The sequence below is a fragment of the Natrix helvetica genome (genome assembly GCF_964273705.1).
Source record: "Natrix helvetica genome assembly, chromosome: 4".
Lineage (NCBI taxonomy): Eukaryota > Metazoa > Chordata > Lepidosauria > Squamata > Natricidae > Natrix > Natrix helvetica.
In genome coordinates, this window is record NC_138550.1 from 70,936,592 (window position 1) to 70,955,676 (window position 19,085).

The window sequence follows — 19,085 nt, forward strand, 5'->3', positions numbered from 1 at the left end:
AGTATCTGCAGGACAAAATCGCTCAGATTCGCAGCGAGTGGGTCCCCTCTAGTGGTCTAGGGGGGACGTCGGAGGTGGATCTTGAGGTTCCACTCTGGGAGGAGTTTGACTCTGTTACTTCCAATGATATGGACAGGTTGCGTGGGCGACTGCGAGCCACCACATGTTTATTGGACCCGTGTCCCTCCTGGCTTATACTGGCTTCCTGGGAGGTCACACGAGGCTGGCTCCAGGAGTTAGTCAACGCTTCTTTGAGAGAGGGGCTCTTGCCGACCGTCCTAAAAGAGGCGGTGGTGAGGCCCCTACTCAAGAAGCCTTCCCTGGACCCAGCTATGTTAGCCAACTACCGTCCTGTCTCCAACATTTGCTTCCTGGTGAAGGTTGTAGAGAGTGTGGTGGCACAACAGTTCCCACGCCACCTGGAGGAAATTGATTATCTGGACCCGCGCCAGTCCGGTTTCCGGCCCAGCCATAGCACGGAGACAGCTTTGGTCGCGTTGGTAGATGATCTCTGGAGGGCCAGAGATGGGGGTTACTCCTCCATCTTGGTCCTATTAGACCTCTTGGTGGCTTTTGATACCATCGACCATGGTATCCTATTGCACCGACTGGAGGGGCTGGGGGTGAGGGGCACCGTTCTGCGGTGGTTCTCCTCCTACCTCTCTTGCCGAGCGCAATTTGTGTTGACAGGGGGGCTATCTCTACCCCAAACCACCCCAACGATGTCGTCGAAGTGATGTCCCGGTGTCTGGAGGCCGTACGGATCTGGATGGGAAGTAACAGAATCAAGCTCAACCCGTCCAAGACGGAGTGGCTGTGGCTACCGGCACCCCGGTTCAACCAGTTGACTCTATCACTGGCCATTGGGGACGAACATCTGGCCCCCGTGGATCGGGTACGCAATCTGGGCGTCCTCCTAGATGCCCGGCTGTCAATGGATGACCATGTGACAGCCGTGGCAAGGGGGGCGTTTCACCAGGTTCGCCTGGTGCGCCAATTGCGTCCCCTATTGGACCGGACCGCCCTCCGCACAGTCACCCATGCACTTGTGACGTCCCGGCTGGACTACTGTAACGCTCTCTACATGGGGCTCCCCTTGAGATGCACCCGAAGGCTGCAGTTGGTTCAGAATGCGGCCGCGCGGGCAGTTTCAGGAGTCGCTAGGTACTCCCACGTAACACCTCTCCTGCGCGGGCTGCACTGGCTACCTGTGGCTTTTCGGGTGTGTTTCAAGGTGTTGATTATCATCTTTAAAGCGCTCCATGGCACAGGACCTAGGTATTTGCGGGATCGTATCCTGCCCCATACATCCCTTCGGCCGATCCGCTCACACAGAGAGGGACTTCTCCGAGTGCCGTCCACTAGGCTGTGCCAGCGGGCGACACCCAGGGGAAGGGCCTTCTCTGTGATGGGCCCGACCCTCTGGAATGACCTCCCCCCTGATATCAGAACAACTACAGACCTCCGCTCCTTCCGTAAGAAGCTTAAAACCCTCCTGTTCAATTCAGCCGGCCTGGCCTATTCCCAGCTTACCCACCTCAAGTCTGCATTTTTAAATTCTATGGGTTGGTTTTAGGCCGAGTTTTAATTTTTATCAATTTGTACAGGGCTCAGGGTTTAATTTGATTTTAAGGGTATTTATTATGTATATGGTTTTTAATGTGGTTCCTATACACCGCCCCGAGTCCCTTCGGGGAGAGGGGGCGGTCTAGAAATCAAATAAAATTGAAATTGAAAAAAATAATCATGAGAACAGAAGCTAACATTATTGTAACACGGGAGTGCCGGAAACCAGAAGAGCAGCCGCCCAGTGCACATGCACATGCCAGGAAGATGATCTTCCGGTTTCTGGCATGCATGTGCACCGGCGGCTGGGAGACAAGCCAGGTTTATATGGTTCATCAATATAGAACCATATATGGAGCCAGGTTTATATGGAGCCAGGTTTATATGGAACATCAATATGATGGGAGCAATCATAGTAATTTAAACCTGAGTTGCATGTATGAATTGCAGTAATATTCTTATTGTATTTCTATAAATCTCTCTCTCCTCAACTTTTTTTCTCCATCAGGCTTCTGAAGAGAAAATCCGAACAACAGCGACCCAGGTGCTTGTAGCATCTGCTCAAAAGAAACTTCTTGAAGAAAGACTAAAGCTTGTGTCCGAGTTGTGGGATTCAGGAATTAAGGTGCATCTTAATCATATCTGGGTCAAGCCAATAATTAGAATTCTAGGCTAAACCTGAGTTTGGTCACAAAGAATTCTAAGCCTGCCTGATGCAATATAGCTCTTCAATAATATAGATCTATTTAAAACTTGATAATTTGGCCCAATTAAGTGTGTCAACTTGATCATCTTATAATGCAACAGATATTTAGCTTCTCGGCTAATACAACAGAATAAAAAATAGAATAAATTTAATTTCTTAGCCGCTCCCTCTCCAAAAGGACTCGGGGCGGCGTACAATAAAAAACCCATACATATATACATATACATACAATACATATACACATACATACAAACACATACACGTACCCGGAGGAGGTAACAATCGTTAAATGCATACAATAGTAATAATAAAATTAAAATTAACAATTAAAATACCCTCAGTTAAAATTACAAATTTAAAAAGATTGTCAGGAGCAATGGGATAAAACTATGGTTGAGCCAGGCCAGCTAATTAGAAAAGGTGGGTCTTGAGCTTTACACGGAAGGAGCGGAGATCGGAGGTAATCCTGATGTCAAGGGGGAGGTCATTCCACAGGGCTGGGCCCATCACAGAGAAGGCTCTGCTCCTAGGTGTCGCCCCCCGACACTGTTTAGTGGACGGCACCTGGAGAAGTCCCTCTCTGTGCGAGCGGATTGGTCGCAGGGATGTATGGGGCAGGATGCGATCCCACAGGTAACTAGGTCCTGTGCCATGGAGCGCTTTAAAGATCGTAATCAAAACCTTGAAACGCACCCGATAGACCACAGGAAGCCAGTGCAGCTCGCGCAGGAGAGGTGTTACATGGGAGTATCTGGTACTCCCCATAATCACCCGCGCGGCCGCATTCTGGACCAACTGCAGTCTCCGAGTGCATCTCAAGGGAAGCCCCATGTAGAGAGCATTGCAGTAGTCTAGGCGAGACGTCACCAGCGCATGAGTGACTGTGCGTAAGGCATCCCGGTCCAATAGGGGGCGCAATTGGCGCACCAGGCGGACCTGGTGGAACGCCCCCCTTGCCACGGCTGTTACATGGTCATCCATGGACAGCCGGGCATCCAGGAGGACGCCCAAATTGCGCGCCCGCTCCATGGGGGTCAGTTGCACGCCCCCGATGGCCAGAGATGGAAGCAACTGGTTGAACCGTGGGGCCGGAAGCCACAGCCACTCCGTCTTGGAGGGGTTGAGTTTGAGTCGGTTATCATCCATCCAGACCCGTACGGCTTCCAAGCACCGGGACATCATTTCGATGGCCTCGTTGGGGTGGTTCGGGGTGGAGATGTACAGCTGAGTATCATCAGCGTACAGATGATATCCCACCCCGAAACCACGAATGATCTCGCCCAGTGGCTTCATATATGTGTTGAAAAGGAGTGGCGAGAGGACCGACCCCTGTGGCACCCCACAAGTGAGGGGGCTCAGGGTCGATCTCTGCTCCCCTGCCAACACACGTTACGTCCGGCCGGAGAGGTACGGGCCGAACCACCGTAAAACGGTGCCCCGAACCCCCAACCCCTCCAGCCGATGCAACAGGATACCATGGTCGATGGTATCAAAAGCCGCCGAGAGGTCTAATAGGACCAGGACAGAGGAACAACCCCTATCTCTGGCCCTCCAGAGATCATCAACCAACGCGACCAAGGCCGTCTCCGTGCTGTGCCCGGGTCGGAAGCTGGACTGGCGCGGGTCTAGATAATCATTTTCCTCCAGATGTCGTGGAAACTGATAGGCCACCACACTCTCTACAACCTTCGCTAAAAAGGGAAGGTTGGAGACAGGACGATAATTGGCTAGCTCCATTGGGTCCAGGGAAGGCTTCTTGAGTAAGGGTCTCACCACCGCCTCTTTCAAGGCGACCGGCAGAGACCCCTCGCCCAACGAAGCATTCACTAGGCCCAGGCGCCAGTCGCGTGTAACCTCCCAGGATGCCAGTACAAGCCAGGAGGGGCACGGGTCCAATAAACATGTGGTAGGTCGCAGACGTCCACGTAACCTGTCCAAATCCTCGATGGCAACCGAGTCAAACTCCTCCCAGAGTGGTCTCTCAAGACTCGCCTCGGAGGTCTCCACTAGACCACTGAAAGGGACCCATTCCCTCCGGATTTGAGCGATTTTATCCTGCCGATATTTCCCAACTTCCTCTGCCCTGCCCTGTAAAGGGGCTTCCCGCGGCCTCTGAAACAGCAGGGAGCGGGTCACCCGGAACAGGGCGGCAGGGCGGTTATCTGCGGATGCAATAAGAGCGGCACAATGTCGACGTTTGGCCGCTCTCAATGCCACAAGGTACGTCCTTAAGTGGGTTCGTACCTGTGCTCGATCAAATTCGGAGCGGGAGGATCTCCAACAACTCTCTAGGCGTCTCTTGTGGCGTTTCATCACCCTTAGCTCCTCGGTAAACCAAGGGGCCAGGGTGGTTCGTTGCCGCAGGAGAGGCCGCAAAGGCGCCACTCGGTCTAGGGCCCCGGCAGTCGCATTATTCCATGCGGCTACCAGGTCCTCTACCCGGGGGCGGGTCAGGTCTACAGGAGGTGGCCCAAGCTCCATCTGGAACTTATCTGGTTCCATCAGGCGCTTGGGGCGGAACCATGTAATATCTTCCGGCTCCACCTCCCCACAGCGGGGGGTAGCACCAGGGAAGTCAAGTCGGAGAAGTGAGTGATCTGACCATGACAGGGGAGTGATAGTTAAATCCCCTATTCCCAGATCACTCATCCACTGGCCAGAGACAAAAACGAGGTCCAGTGTGTGGCCTCCCTCGTGTGTAGGCCCCTGAATCAGTTGAGTCAGGTCCATGGCTGTCATGGAAGCCATGAACTCCCGAACCCCCTCGGACGCTTCTCCCACCGACGGCAGGTTGAAATCCCCCATCACTAGAAGTTTGGGGGTCTCAACCGCCACCGATGCGATCAGCTCGAGGAGTTCAGGCAGGGTCGCTGATGTATAGTGAGGAGCCAGGTATACTATCAGCAGGCCCAGCTGTCTCCCTGGGCCCCACCTCACGACAAGGGACTCACATCCGGATGTCTGCGGCACAGTGGACTCCCTCGGCTCTAAGTCTTCCCGGATAATCACTGCTACCCCACCGCCCCTTCCCTGGGCCCGAGGCTGGTGGAATGCTCGATAACCTGGTGGGCACATTTCCACGAGGGGTAGACCTCCCTCGTGGCCCAACCAGGTCTCAGTTATTCCTGCGAGGTCCGGCTCCCCCTCCAGAATTAGATCATTGATGAGGGGGGCCTTATTGACAACGGACCTCACATTGCATAACAACAGCCTCAGGCCCTGGGTCTGTAGATCCTGACCACCTAGTGTGCGGGGGTTGGTACAAGCGACCGGGTGTGACCAACAACCACGGTCTCCCAACCGACTACGGGTTCTTAATCTGTCCTCGCACCTGCCCCTCCCTACGACTGTTGGTATCAAAAAGCCCTGTATTGGAATGATATCTTCCCTCTCCTCCCCCCTTCCACTCCCTCCTCTCTCGACCACACCTGGTGGCCTGGCTCTATCATCACTCCTGACCTGATCTACCCACCCCCCAACCCTGGAGCCCCTACAAATTCTTAAAAAACGATTAATTAAAAAACCCCTTAATTTACGCTTCCTCCACCTCTCTGGGTTAATAAACCCGTCCTCAAGGTGGGCCCTCGACAGGGCCGGAGGCCAAACCTGCGAGAGGGGGGACTCCCGCAGCCGCAGTAGATCAGACCTCGTGTGCGTGAGAATCATATAAAATCATACAGTTAAAACATAGGGGCAAGGTTAATTACAGGTGCTGAAGATGGATCATGGTTTGTCGTAGAATTGTCCTTACCCTGGGTGGAAAGGGTAAGTTGGTGGGCTAGTCGACTAGCTGGATTTCTCTAGGGAGGATCTCGAGATGGTATAGGAGTCGATAAAGCAAGATGTTAAAAGGCAAAGCCATAGACACGATGATAGAAAAAATAGATGAAATTTGAAGTTTGAAGTTATGGCAAGGGAGTCAGTACTCAATAAGGGTGGAAGGGAAAAAGTCACGCCTTCAGCAAATGTCCACCTAACCCCCTGGTATCTCTCCTCCATGACCAGGCCCAGGAAAAAATGGACATTTGCCTCCTCGGGAGCCCTGCAGCTCATCTTCCTGGGGGCTATTGTTCTCAAAACCGAGCCCGCCATGGTTTCCTGAGGCTTTCCAAACCTCCTACAATGGCAGCACTCTCTAGCCCCCCCAGACCTCGTTCTTCGTTTTCGTCTTACGACTCCCCTGAAGAACCAGGGGGGGTCATGGCGACTAGAGGGTGTGGCGCTCAGCGTCTCCAACAGCCTCCCAGCCGCCGCCAACGCCAAAACCCCCCGCCGCCTGAGCTATGTGGATTGCCAGGGTAATCCTCACCTCCGACATTGATTTTCAGGCTTGCCATTCCAGTCTGCTTTGCTCCGGTGTGCTTTACTCAGCTCCCCCTCCACCAGCCGCTTCACTTTGCTCTTCCACAAAACGCAGCGGTTCCCCGGCTTTTCGACCAGCGCCCCGGCCAGCACGCCAGATAGTCCTTGAGATACAACAGGTCACTTAACGAACATTCAAAGTTACAACAGACACTCCAAAATTACACACGACCCTGTTTCAAAGTTACAAGGGCTGCAGTGCCCCTGTGGTCATTCACCCTTACAACTGACCACAGGGATGCTGCAGTGCCCCTCCACTTCTCCCGCCTATCCCACCTCGCCAGGACCCTATAGCACTTGTACCTGGTCCCCACATGCCTATCACCCATCACATTCACTTTTTGAAGCTCTCTGGACCTTGTTGGGGAAGGCAAGCAGAGGCATGTGTCCCTGAGCTGTGCAGAGACAACCCCAAGGCAGCTGCCATTGTGTCACACCTGCTCATAGGCAGGGAGAAAGTGGCAGCTGCCAGACAAACTCATTCATTTTACTGCCTTAACAGGGTCTACACATTACTGCAGAAGCTTCTGAACACTGTAGAAAGCTTCTGCGGTGCTGTGCAGACCTCATTAAGGCAGCAAGGTGAAACAGTTTGTCCCTTGTTCCAGAACCTCCCATGTGGCTACACAAAGAAGCAATCCATTCCAAACTTTGGATGGCCTCAAAGGTCTTCAAAAGGTGAGGAGGAGGGTGTTTCAGTGGTGGGTTCCGGGTGGTACGCCCCAGTACGGGCGTACCTGTGGCAGCTGGGAGCAGCGGCCACTGTACAAGAACAGTGTTTTAGAGGTCCCACCCACCCGCCCTGTTCCTTACCTGTATTTAAGCCAACTGGGCCATTTGCGCACGTGCGACTTCTGCCGAGCAGCTGGAGCATCACAGGGTGGTGAGTGTGCAGCGCGCATGCCCAAGGTGGACGGCCAGCCCCACACAGTGTACTGGTTGCAACGGGATCCAAAACTCACCATGGGGGTCTTTGGCCTGAGGTGAATTAGGCCACAAGCCTCGGGACCCAATGAGAGTGGGAAAAGGGCTGTTGGGACCCAATGTTGTGTGTGGGAAATAGAGCACATAGCATCTCAGGCAGTGTGGGACACCTTGATTGTCAGGACAGGTGGACCTGTGCTAGGTCTCCAAGGATCTCCTCCACCCAGGAGGCATCCCACACTCCATTTAATAACCCAGGCATTCATTTAATGATTCATTGGGGAGCGCAGGGATGGGATGGTCATTAGGTGAGATGCTTCACCTAATGATCATCACAACCTGTAATAGTACCATAATAGGCAGGCTCCATTAGAGTCGTATCTCAAGGGCTACCTGTGTGAGGATAACCATAAAATAGCATACATTTGTTATTTGATTGTTTGAAGTTTAGTTGGTGTGTTTCATCAGTAGAGAATACATTCACCTACCCTAGGAAGAAGGTTTCTAAAACATTCCAGCTCAGAATAAATGTTTCAGTTGATCTTTCATTTCTCCAAGCCCAACCCCCCTGACCAGTCCACCAGTAACCAATATTCTGCCATGAAGTTGTTTTAATCTTTGAGGTGCAAAGAATAACAGTTCACCCTCAGGGCATGATGGCTTTGAGAAACTGGCTGGGAGAGACCTCACTCTTGTCTCTGAAGACGCCCCCCCCCCTTTTTTTCTGTCTTTGAAGATGCTCCTCTCCCAAAATTCCCAAGCGGTTGTAGCAAAAGCAAGCTAAAATGCCAGCAAGCCTCTTCTCCCCCCTCACACACTTTCAACATAATGGCAAGACATGCAGGTGGATCTGACATGCTTCCACCCACCCCCACCCCCCGAACAACGATGTTAGTCCTGGAGAACAGAACAAAACAAACATGGAGAGACAAAATAAAAAATGAAAGGCATGCTATTTGAGTTTGTCCATGTAGTGATTGTGGAAGTGTTTAGTAAGTCTAGAGGCCCTAACAAGGCAATGGTCAACCTATTCATTCTGAACTATCGGGAAAACCTTCATGCCACCAAATACTGAAGGGTTCCCCTATATCTAGGGGAGTCTAAGAATTCTCTGATTTCAAAGTGCTGCTCCCCTTCTACCATTAAAGGTTCTGGGGTTGGTGGAAGTTCAGGTCTAAGAGGAGAAGTAATCTCATGCTTAAATAAACTACAATGAAACGTGGTGAACCCGTCAAAGGGACTTGGGCAATCTAATTCTACAGTCACAGGTTTAATAATGCACTTAATTTGGAAGGGCCAAATTAGGTGCCACTTTTTTGATGGTTTTAGAGATTGCAGGAAGTGGATGAAAAGATAGACACGGTTGCCAATCTTAAAACAGTGCGGGTTCTGCACACTTCTTGTCGGCCTGCTTCTTATAATCCACAAAAGCGTCCTCCAGACTCAGAATTCTTTTTACTAACAGTCATGTATTTTGCAGTTATCTTGCTGATAATTGATGTAAGATATTGTTCAAGTACTGAATTCAAACATTCATACCTTCCATTAGTTTGAGGATGGTGACTTGAACTCAGTCTCTGATCAGTTAAGGAATTTCCTCCAAAACATAGAGGTGAATTGCACCCTCGTCTAAGATAATGCATTGGGGGGCTCTGTGTAGTTTATAGACCAAGCATTTTGGCCAACCCCCATGCTGAGGGAAACTTCTGACGGGACAAAATGCACTTGTTTAGAAAATAGATCAATTGTCACCCGTATAACAGTATTCTAAGGGCTTTTTGGAAAGTCCATAATAAAGTCCATAGAGATCTCTTTCCAGAGTGCTGATGGCTCCACTACTGTTTGAAGGAGTCCAGTGTTTTCCCTTGTCTACGCCTGGCAGAGGCCCAAATGAAGCAACTTGCCACATGGCTCTCCAATGTCTTTTTTCAGAGATGGTCACCAAAATTGTCTTGATTGGAGTTTTTACGAAGCCAAATTGTGCAACAGACTTGGAATCATGACTTTTCCCAAGAACCTACAGCCTCTGGCTTTCTGGTACATGTAGTTTAGATATATAGGACTGAACACATGTTTCCATGGCTTTGAAACCATTTGTCGTTCTTCAAGGCAGCTTTAAGTGCGTCACCTCATTGTCAACTTGTCAGTTTTCTTTCACCTGTGCCTGGGTGGTCACTTGGGCCGCCAATTGCTTCGATTGAAGTAGAGGTTTGACTACTACTGTTTTATGCAATTATATTGAGGCATTTGGGACAAAGCATCAGCCAGAAAGTTCTTTTCTCCTGGGAGGCAGCGCAGTGTGAAGTTGAAGTGGTTAAAGTATTATGCCTATTGCATTTGTCTAGGAGACAGCCTCCAAGGGTTTTTTGGTGTCTCTAGGTTCTTGTTATCAGTCCAAACTCTGAAAGGCACCTTGCTTCCCTCAAAGAAATGCCTCCAGGTTAGGAGTACCCAATGTACTGCATAAGCCTCCTTTTCCCATACCGCCCACCTCTGCTTGGTTGCCGAGAGTTTCCTGGAAGTGTAAACGCAAGGCTGCATCTGGCCAGCCTTGTTCTCCTGTAGCAGCACAGCTTCCACAGCCATGTCACTAGCATCATCCTGGATGACAAAGGGAGTGTTTGGGTCAGAGTGCTTCAGGACTGGTTCAGCTGCAAATAGCCATTTGAGTTTCTCAAATGCTGGTTGGCATTCCAAAGTCCATCCAGGAGGCTAGCTAGGTTTAGGTTTATCCTCCCCTTTTGTCTTAAGTTTGTGATAGGGAGTGCAATCTGCAAAAGACGGGATGAATTGGCAGTAAAAATTAGCAAAATGTAGGAAGCTTTGTAGCTGCTTCCTGGTTCAGAGTAGAGCGCAGTCTAGTACTGCTTGGACCTTTTGGCGTCCAGGTCAATGTCTTTATGTGAGATGTGATAGCCCAAATAGTCTATTTTGCTTTGGTGAAACTCACATTTGGAGAATGTCTATGTAGATTCTCAGTCATCCAAGTCATGGTTGTCCCAGAGGTGCTTTTTTTTCCTTGAAAAAAAAGCACCTTTGAGTTACATTTGGAGAGTTTGGCATATAGGTTGGCAGCCTGTAGTTTTTTGAGTACAGCCTTTACTAATTTCACATGCTCAGCCTGTTTCGGTGTAAATTAAAATGTCATTCAGGTACACCAGTACTCCTTTATACAGATGCTCATGTAAAACCTAGTTTATTGATTGCATGAACATTGTCAAGGGCAATGGGAGGACTTTGAATTGGAAGCATCCCTACAGGCAGTTGAATGCAGTCTTCCATTCATCCTCCTCCCTAATTCTCATGCGGTAGTAAGGGGTCGGAGAAACCCCCACTGTGGTGTCTAACGCGGAAGTTCGCCCTCCGTCCTCCTCCTTGGGTTCACTGGGCCTTGCTGGCAGCAGCCTTGGCATGTGCTTTGTGTGACTTCAGGGTTTGACTTCAGGCTTCATCATGAACTGCATGGCTTGCCTCATTAATCGAGCTCTTCCAGCTCTAATTGCCTCTTTTGCCACTGTCTGCCTCAGGTGATGGTCACCTCTTTGGTTCTTCCTTCCTTCTGACTCCAGGGATCACCTGGATCTTGATGAGTCTTCCAGATTCTGACCCATCTGTTGGGAGAGGTCCAGCCTGGGGGGAGTCTGGATGAGGTTTGCTTCCAGCACTAGAGTTTCCTCCTGGTTGCTGCCTTGGTCTGATATCATGTGCACAGTCCCCACGGTAGGACAGTGAGCTGCTCCTGATTGACTGAGTTTGCAGCTAGCCCTCAGGAAAACAAGACTCTTAATCCATTCAATTGAATCAATAGGAACTTAGAGAGAAAAGTGATTGCAGGAGAACAAGGCGAAATCTGAAAAAGCCCATGCAATGCAAACAGCATTGTTTCGTTTCCCCAAGCCCAACCCTCCTGACCAGTCCACCAGTAACCAATATACTGCTGTGAAAGTGTTTTGTGAATCTTTGAGATGCAAAGAGATAAACGTTCATCCTCATGGCATGACAGCCTTGAGAAACTGGCTGGGAGCTCACTCTTGTCTCCGAAGATGCTCTGCCTTTCTGTCTTTGAAGATGTTCCCCCTCCCTAAATTCTTAAGCAGTTACAGGAAAAGCAAAAAGCTAAAATGCCAGCAAGCCTCCTCCCCTCACTTCCAACAGAGTGATTGGGCACACAGATGGATTTGACAGGGTTTGAGATCTGTATAGCCAATAGATAGCTAGTATGGATTTAATGTTTGTTACTATTTGTAAAACCTATTTCATGGGAGGAGGCAGTGGTGTCCTTGAGGGAGATAAAAGAGGTCAGAGTAATACAAGTAGCATCCTGTAACTATAAACTCTGAACTTCTTCTGTATGCTAAAGTAGCAAGAACCTACAGTTACTTCTGGGAAGAGGGGTGAAATTTGAAGAAAAATTAAACCTGAGCTATTTGGGAAATTAAAAAACAGCAACCGACACTACTCTTTTTCTCTTTTTATATAGATTCTTTACTGTGGCAATGTTTGAATTCATGAGTTATAATGGAATGTTGCCCCCATGTGCTCTGTCTTGTATTGTGTATACTTTTGTAGGCAAGTTGACAAATGCACAAATGTGTCATACTATGAAATTCTCAGGCTTTGAAGCTGAAGTCAATCCCTTGCTGTTGCTTCTTTATTGGGCTAAAAATTGTCTATCTGTACATATGCATTATGTTGCAAAAAAGTACAATTGACTATTGCTTCTGTTTTCACTATTTAAAAAATTACTATTTAAAGTTTGTCTAAAAATTTCAATCCTTTAACAAATTCTACTGAAATGGGCAGTCTGTAGAATAAAACTTTGACAGAGCCTAGTAATTTTTATTATCTTTATGACCTAAGGGCTTGTTTCAAGTCCCAAAAGTTTCCTATGATAGACCATAATGGATTATGTGAAATAGAAACAAATCTAATAACATTATTGTGGTCATTAACCAGAAGAATGAAATAAAAACATTCTATTGGAAAATTGAATGTTTAAGAGATTCCAGTGGAAGGTTCAGAGTGGGGCTGTTTTCTTTGTCTTGTCTGTTTGGAACAAAATGTCTATTTTGTGCATACTATTTATGTTTTTCTATGAAACTGATACATAGTAGCTAACCTCTCATACAAACGGAGCATTTCAAGTGCTTCAGTGTTACTTATAGATTACCCATTAAGCAAATCTTTGATTTGCCACATACTGTATGTTATGGATTTATTTAATTGGATCAAGCTTTTTGGGATGTTACAGATTATTCAAAATCAAATTCTTGTTCACTGATTGAGCCTAACATTATTTAATTAAATATCCTTTGCAAACCATCAAATAAAAGAATAGAGGAATCCAAAAATTGTACCCTATGAGGATAGCTGCTGTCCATATGATATGCCTAACATTTAATTGGCATAAAATTTGCCATTGCAGTTTAGCAATTTGGGAACAATCTCTGCATTTTAGAGTTCGAGAAAAAAGCCTGTCAAATTAAAAGAAACAGCTCCATAACTGCCTGGTTTGGCTCTGCAATCAAACAAGACAAACATAGACTTTAACAGATAATTAGAATGACCGAAAAAACAACTGCTACCAATCTGCCTTCCATTGAGGACCTGTATACTGCATGAATCAAAAAGAGGGCTGTGAAAATATCTAGAGGCCCTCACATCCTAGACATAAATTGTTTCAACTTCTACCCTCAAAACAACCCTATAGAGCACTGCACACCAGAATAACTAGACACAAGGACAGTTTTTCCCGAATGCCATCACTCTGCTTAACAACTAATTTCCACAATAGTAAATAAATTATTAAGAATGTATTACTATTATTCTTCTCTTCCTTCCTAGTATCTATCTCTCCCCACTTATGATTATAACCATATTGCTTGTATCTTTCAATTTATATTGTTTTTATTTGTTTCTTAGTACAATTTGATAGCTTATTAGTAACCTTGACTATCACTGTGTTGTATCTTTTTATTCTTGATGAATGTATTTTATTCTCCTTATATACGCTGAGAGCATATGCACCAAAGACAAATTCCTTGTGTGTCCAATCACACTTGGCCAATAAAGAATTCTATTCTATTCTAATGCACTGAGAAAACTGCAACAAGGAACAGAATTTTTGGAACCAGAATACTGAGAGGTAGTTTCCATCATGATGTACTAACTTTTTCTTTTCTTTTTTCTACATTTTTCCAGGCAGAGATACTTTATAAGAAAAATCCCAAACTACTAAACCAGTTGCAGTACTGCGAGGAAACGGGAATTCCGCTTGTTGCTATATTGGGAGAACAAGAGTTAAAAGATGGAGTTGTCAAATTGCGTGATGTGATTACTAGAGAAGAGGTATGCCTGCCATTTATTGTAGGGTTGTACCTTGATATCAGAATAAATACTCAACTAAAAGCAGAATAATTATATTCTTTGTGATCTGTAGGCTTATTTTTCTTCTTGCAGATATTTCATTACCAAAATGGTTACCATCATCTGTGATTTGTCCTGACTATCTTAATGGGTTGTTACAGCTAGTTAATACCCATTTCTGATCGACCTTCCTGGCTCAGTTCATTGCATTATCTGGGCTGATTGTTCTGGTTCCTCTTATTTAACTGTTGATTGCTGAGTATGCTATAAGATATGCTCCAATCCAGCAGTCACCAACCAGTGGTCTGCAAGAAAATTCCAAGCTTCTCCTTCCAAGCAGAAATTAGATTTTTGTAAGCAGTCATAGCTGAAGAATTCCATTACTGAATCACCTGTTAAAATAAGAAAAAATAAAATAAAAATAAGATGGCTTAGAACACATTATCCCCATTTTTCTAATCTATTCCAATGTTAGCTTTAAAAAAAGGTCTTATTTCTTATTCTAACATTATAGACATTTACATTGCATCCAGATTAATTTACAAGCTGTTTGGGTTTAAATTTTTCAATTAAAAAAAGAGCAATCCTTAATATAAAAGATCTAGTAGGCAGGCAGGATAGTACCATAGTACTGGGCAGAGAAGCAGTGGATGGTATAGAGACTGGCTAGGCAAATGGACACTAGACAAAGTAAATTAGAACAAAGCAAGAAAGAGGGAAGGATGACAATTTTTTTTAAAGTTTTAAAAGCATTATTCTGGTAAATATTCTAAAAACCCTCCTTTATTATCCAGGATGCAATTCATCTACCCTTCTAAATAATTCAAAGTAAATAAATTGTTGTCAAGCTAGTTCTCCAAACTATGCCCTGCGGGCTACATCTAGCCCTCTGGAAGGTTCCTTCTGGCCTACCAGTTCCTCCCACATGCTGTGCTCTGATCCTTTCCAAACAGCACAGGGAGAAAAAGCAAGGTTGTATTCACCACTATTTGGAAAGGAAGGTAGGACGTGTGTGTGTGTGTGTGTGTGTGTGTGCGTGCGTGCTCAGCCAGCTGGAGAGTTGCTTTCTTGGGGCTGTTTTGTCCCCCTGCTGTGGCTCCGTCTGCTGAACCCACCAGTGGCTGGCTTCACCCCTCGCCCTCCCTTCCCAGTCACTCCTCGCCTGGCCTGAGTAGGTAAGGGCGGGGAATGGAGACTTGCGCCATGTTTCAGAGGAGGAGCGAAGCGCCCCTGTACTTGCTTCATCTCTTGCTAGGCCTCGTGGGCATTTCTTTCTTTTTGGTGCTGCGTGCACCTCGGTCGCTTGGGGAGACACGTGACTTCCTCTCTGCCCCGAGACACTGCTGCTGCTGTTGGTGCCTCCATGGCCTTCCCACTGCTCTTGCAGCTCCTTGCACAGCAGAGTTAAATGTAGCGTGCTTCACAATGAGATGGCATCCCCTCACCCTCCCGGAGCTCATTACAACGTGGAGCATTGGTCGTGGCCAGGTCAGGCCAGTGTCTTGGAGTGTAGAGCAGGTTGTGCATCTCCCGGAGCAACTGAGGTGCGTCCAGCACCAACAAAGGCCGAAGAAGTGCCCACAAGACCCAGAGAGCACTGGATAATCAGAATGAGAGAGAGAGAGATACAGAGAGAAAAAGAGAGAGAGAGAGAGAGAGAGAGAGAGAGAGAGAGAAGAGACAGAGATGAGAGAAAGGGACACGGAGAGAGAGAGAGAGAGAGAGAGAGAGAGATGTGTGTGAGAAAGAGAGGGGGGAGGGAGGGAGAGATAAGAGGGAGAGAGCGCTGGATTCAGTGGTCTGCTGGATTTAAAATTACGAATTTAGTGGTCACTGAAGTCCGAAAGGTTGGTGGACCCTGCTCCAGACTGTTTGTTTCTGTCTTTGGTTTGTGTTTGCTTTCTTCTTTTAATACTTTAAAATAAAATTAATCTTTTTATGTCTGTGAATGGGTGATCTATCGGAATGCCAAGATTCTAGGAATATTCTTGTTTTGGGTGGTTGGGCATTTTCTACAGTTTCCCAGATGAATTTGTGATTTGTCTTTACCTTGTAAAATTAAAGAATTTGTCTGTGTATACTGAAATTAAACAAATTAAAAGACACATATAGATTAAATCTTTATAAAATTTTAAAAAGCAATCAAAAAGCCAAGAAGGAAGGTCTATGATAAAATGGTTCAGGATAGAAAATTATATTACATTTTATGAAAATAAAATGAAAGCCAACTAGGCAACTTTGGACTAGTCACTTTCTCTCAGCCCTAAGTAGAAGGCAAAGGCAAACCACTTCCCAACATTCACTCAAAGGCACAATTAAAAAATTGGCAGGAAGGAAACCCTTGGTCACAATCACAGAGTAGCACCAGTGTAGTGGTGAGGGGGGAGTTCACTTCCTTTGAAAAATGTCAGGATGTAAAGTGAGGCCATGCAAATCTGGAAGAAGTTTCCTGCAATTAAGCATCACCATAGAAGCACTGTCAGTAATACTGCCCTAGTCTGAAAGCCCTGGGAAGTGGCAGCACATGAATTGAAAATGCACCTTCACACAAAGATAGGAGGTACAAGTCATATTGATTAAAGGCAACTATAGTGCTGCCATATTTCATGTTTTATAGATAAGAGCCTTCATATGAAAAGAAAGGTGAAAAAAATTGCCTCTGTGATGAATCGGTGGGGAGAGTAGTACCTCGAAGAAAAGTTACAAAGTTATTACCACTGCAGCAGCATTAAATCCTTGCAACTGTTGGAAGAAATACCCATCTGGTTCAGTTCCAAGCTGAGAAAGACACTGGAAGAGGAGGCTGGTTGGAAAGATGGTTTAATGATGACCAGAACCACCAAGCACATGTGATTCTGGGTAGTTGACCACATGGAGTTGAGAGTGAGGGGTTTTTATACCTTCTCTTGGGCTTTGAACTTGAGCTTCCTGTTCCTGTGTAAGAACATGTATTGGCTGCTGTAAGGGTCATAGTTGGCTCTGTAGATTGTCTCAACTCCCAGGTTTGGTTGAAGTTTGGCTGATTCAATGAAGGGGCTTGTTGGGCAATTCCTATTGTGACTGAAGGCTAATCAGCCCTCAGGGTTCAGACTTTGCTGCAGGGAATTTGCTTATGAATAGAGCTAGCTATCTCTCTATCTCTTAAGTGGTGATATCTGCTGTGGGCTGTTAGGGAAGATGGGGGCTGCTTTCCAAGAGCATGTTTCTCCATTTCTCATCCAGGAAAATATAATAATCTGTCTTAATATTTCTCAAAATATTTCATTCTTCTAAGAGAAGGGTGGGTGTTAAATTTCTGCACAACTTTATTCTACAAAAAGTAATCCACCAGCTCTTCATGAGACACATGAAGCCTTGAATCAGAATAACCTTGGTAGTACCTTTCCAGACTAAGAAATTTTATTAGACAGGCATAAATTGTTATGAACTGCAGCTCACTTCATCATATGCATGGAGTGACTAAACTGATATTTAAACTGATGTTTAAATTGGGAAGGGGGAGAGACAAGATGCTTATGCAGCAATTGTAATATGTTAAAAATCTATTATGTTTGTGGAGATCCCAACAAACTGCTAATTGATTGTAATCTACCACACTTATAACCTGCCTAACTACCCTGTGTTCTGGCTTCCCCTCTTCCTCTCCCTCCATCCCCCCATCCCAGTTTCAGTCCAAATCAACATACCTCTCCATATATGATGCATGAGCTGTTTATAATAAGATGTGGTAGTCTGAAAAGATGCTAACAGGTTTCTTCTGATATTTGGCTATCACAGACCAGCACAGCTCCCCCTTTAAAATGCAACATTGAACATGTTTTCAAAAATGTAATTAAAACTGTATCACTTTTGACATGTCTTTTGCTGCATGAAAATTTTAAAAAATGCTTGGAAATGATGGACATTATATAAACGTTACATTGTGATACTTTTAAAGTACAGTGAGAAAAGTATTGAGATAGTGTATATTGTTTTATACCTTAAGCCATACTTTTTCTTTGCAGGTAGATATTTGCAGAAGAAAGCTTGTGGAAGAAATCAAGAGGCGAACATATATTCTTTAGAAATATTGGATTTCCCTTTGAAAAGATCAGCAAAATTCTTCATCAGTTTTTTTCCCCCCAAAGGTGTAATTTATTTTTCTTTAAGCCACTTAATCTTACTTAAGACCTTAAGTCTTAAAGAGTAAGGAACTGTGGTTCAAAGCAAATGAAGGCTGGTATTTTCAATATACTGTTCCAGCGTTTAAAATATTGGCATTCTGAATCTATGATTTGACATTAATAAAACTTGTTTCAACCCATGTTTTCTGCATTCGTCTTTTCCACTTAAGCAAAATAATGAAATGTACTGAACGTTCAGTCTTACCTTACTCAAATTTGATCAGTTATCCTAATCGGAGATCTTAAAAGGATATTCTGCCTGTGATATTAGCAAGTCTACCTTGGAAGCATCATAAAACAGTTGGACATAAACATGGTAGAAATGGAGGGGAGGGGTTTCCAGTTAATTTATTGTGTCCTGAAGCCCTTCTCCAAAACCTTTCAAACTGAAAAATTCAAATTCACAAATTCTGGAGGGCTATAAAAACTTGCAGTGGGGATGGGGCAGGCAGCGGATGGGGGAGGGAAGAGGACACAGCGGTTGCCATGTCGAGCAACCAGCCGCTCCTGTCCGCCAGGCGCGCCTTCCCAGGGGTAGCAGAGCGCCCTGCCACCCTCCAAAAGGGATGTGTCTCACTGCCCACTGCGTCCTGCCTGACCCCACTCAACATCCAGGTCCTCTGGGACGCTCCAGCATTGCAAGGAAGAATTGAGTATAAAGCGGAACCGCGCAGAATGCAGCAGGTGGCGGCGATGGCTACCCCCTGAAAGACTGGGAAGGGGAAGGCCCCGCCCCCGACTGCCCTTCCACGCGGCCTCCCTCGACCTCCACCAATCCGGTGCAGCAGGCAATCTCGAGGAGAGGCAGCCGGCATCGAGGCCGGCATAGTTGCACATAAGAACAGAATTAGCCACAATTCAGAAAGTGGAGAGGAGGAGGGAAGCTATGTTGGCGGCCCCCACCCCGCTGCCGGTTTCATTTCTAGTTATAGATATTTTCCCGGATGATGGTGCAGAGCTATCGAGAACCCGAACTGACTGTTGGGAATTTTGCCTTT

The 19,085-nt window shown here is 46.4% G+C and overlaps 1 protein-coding gene across 1 annotated transcript in view; it reads left to right on the top strand.

Moving 5' to 3' along the window:
• LOC309390955 (histidine--tRNA ligase, cytoplasmic-like) overlaps window positions 1–18,227 on the top strand; it is an 83,971-nt gene extending 65,744 nt beyond the window's left edge. Inside the window, exons 11-13 of the mRNA XM_081950905.1 lie at window positions 2,075–2,191; window positions 13,760–13,906; window positions 17,929–18,227. Of these exons, the coding sequence (XP_081807031.1) occupies window positions 2,075–2,191; window positions 13,760–13,906; window positions 17,929–17,988 (324 nt within the window). The 3' untranslated portion in view covers window positions 17,989–18,227. The remainder of the gene's footprint in view (window positions 1–2,074; window positions 2,192–13,759; window positions 13,907–17,928) is intronic.
• Window positions 18,228–19,085: the final 858 nt, after the last annotated feature.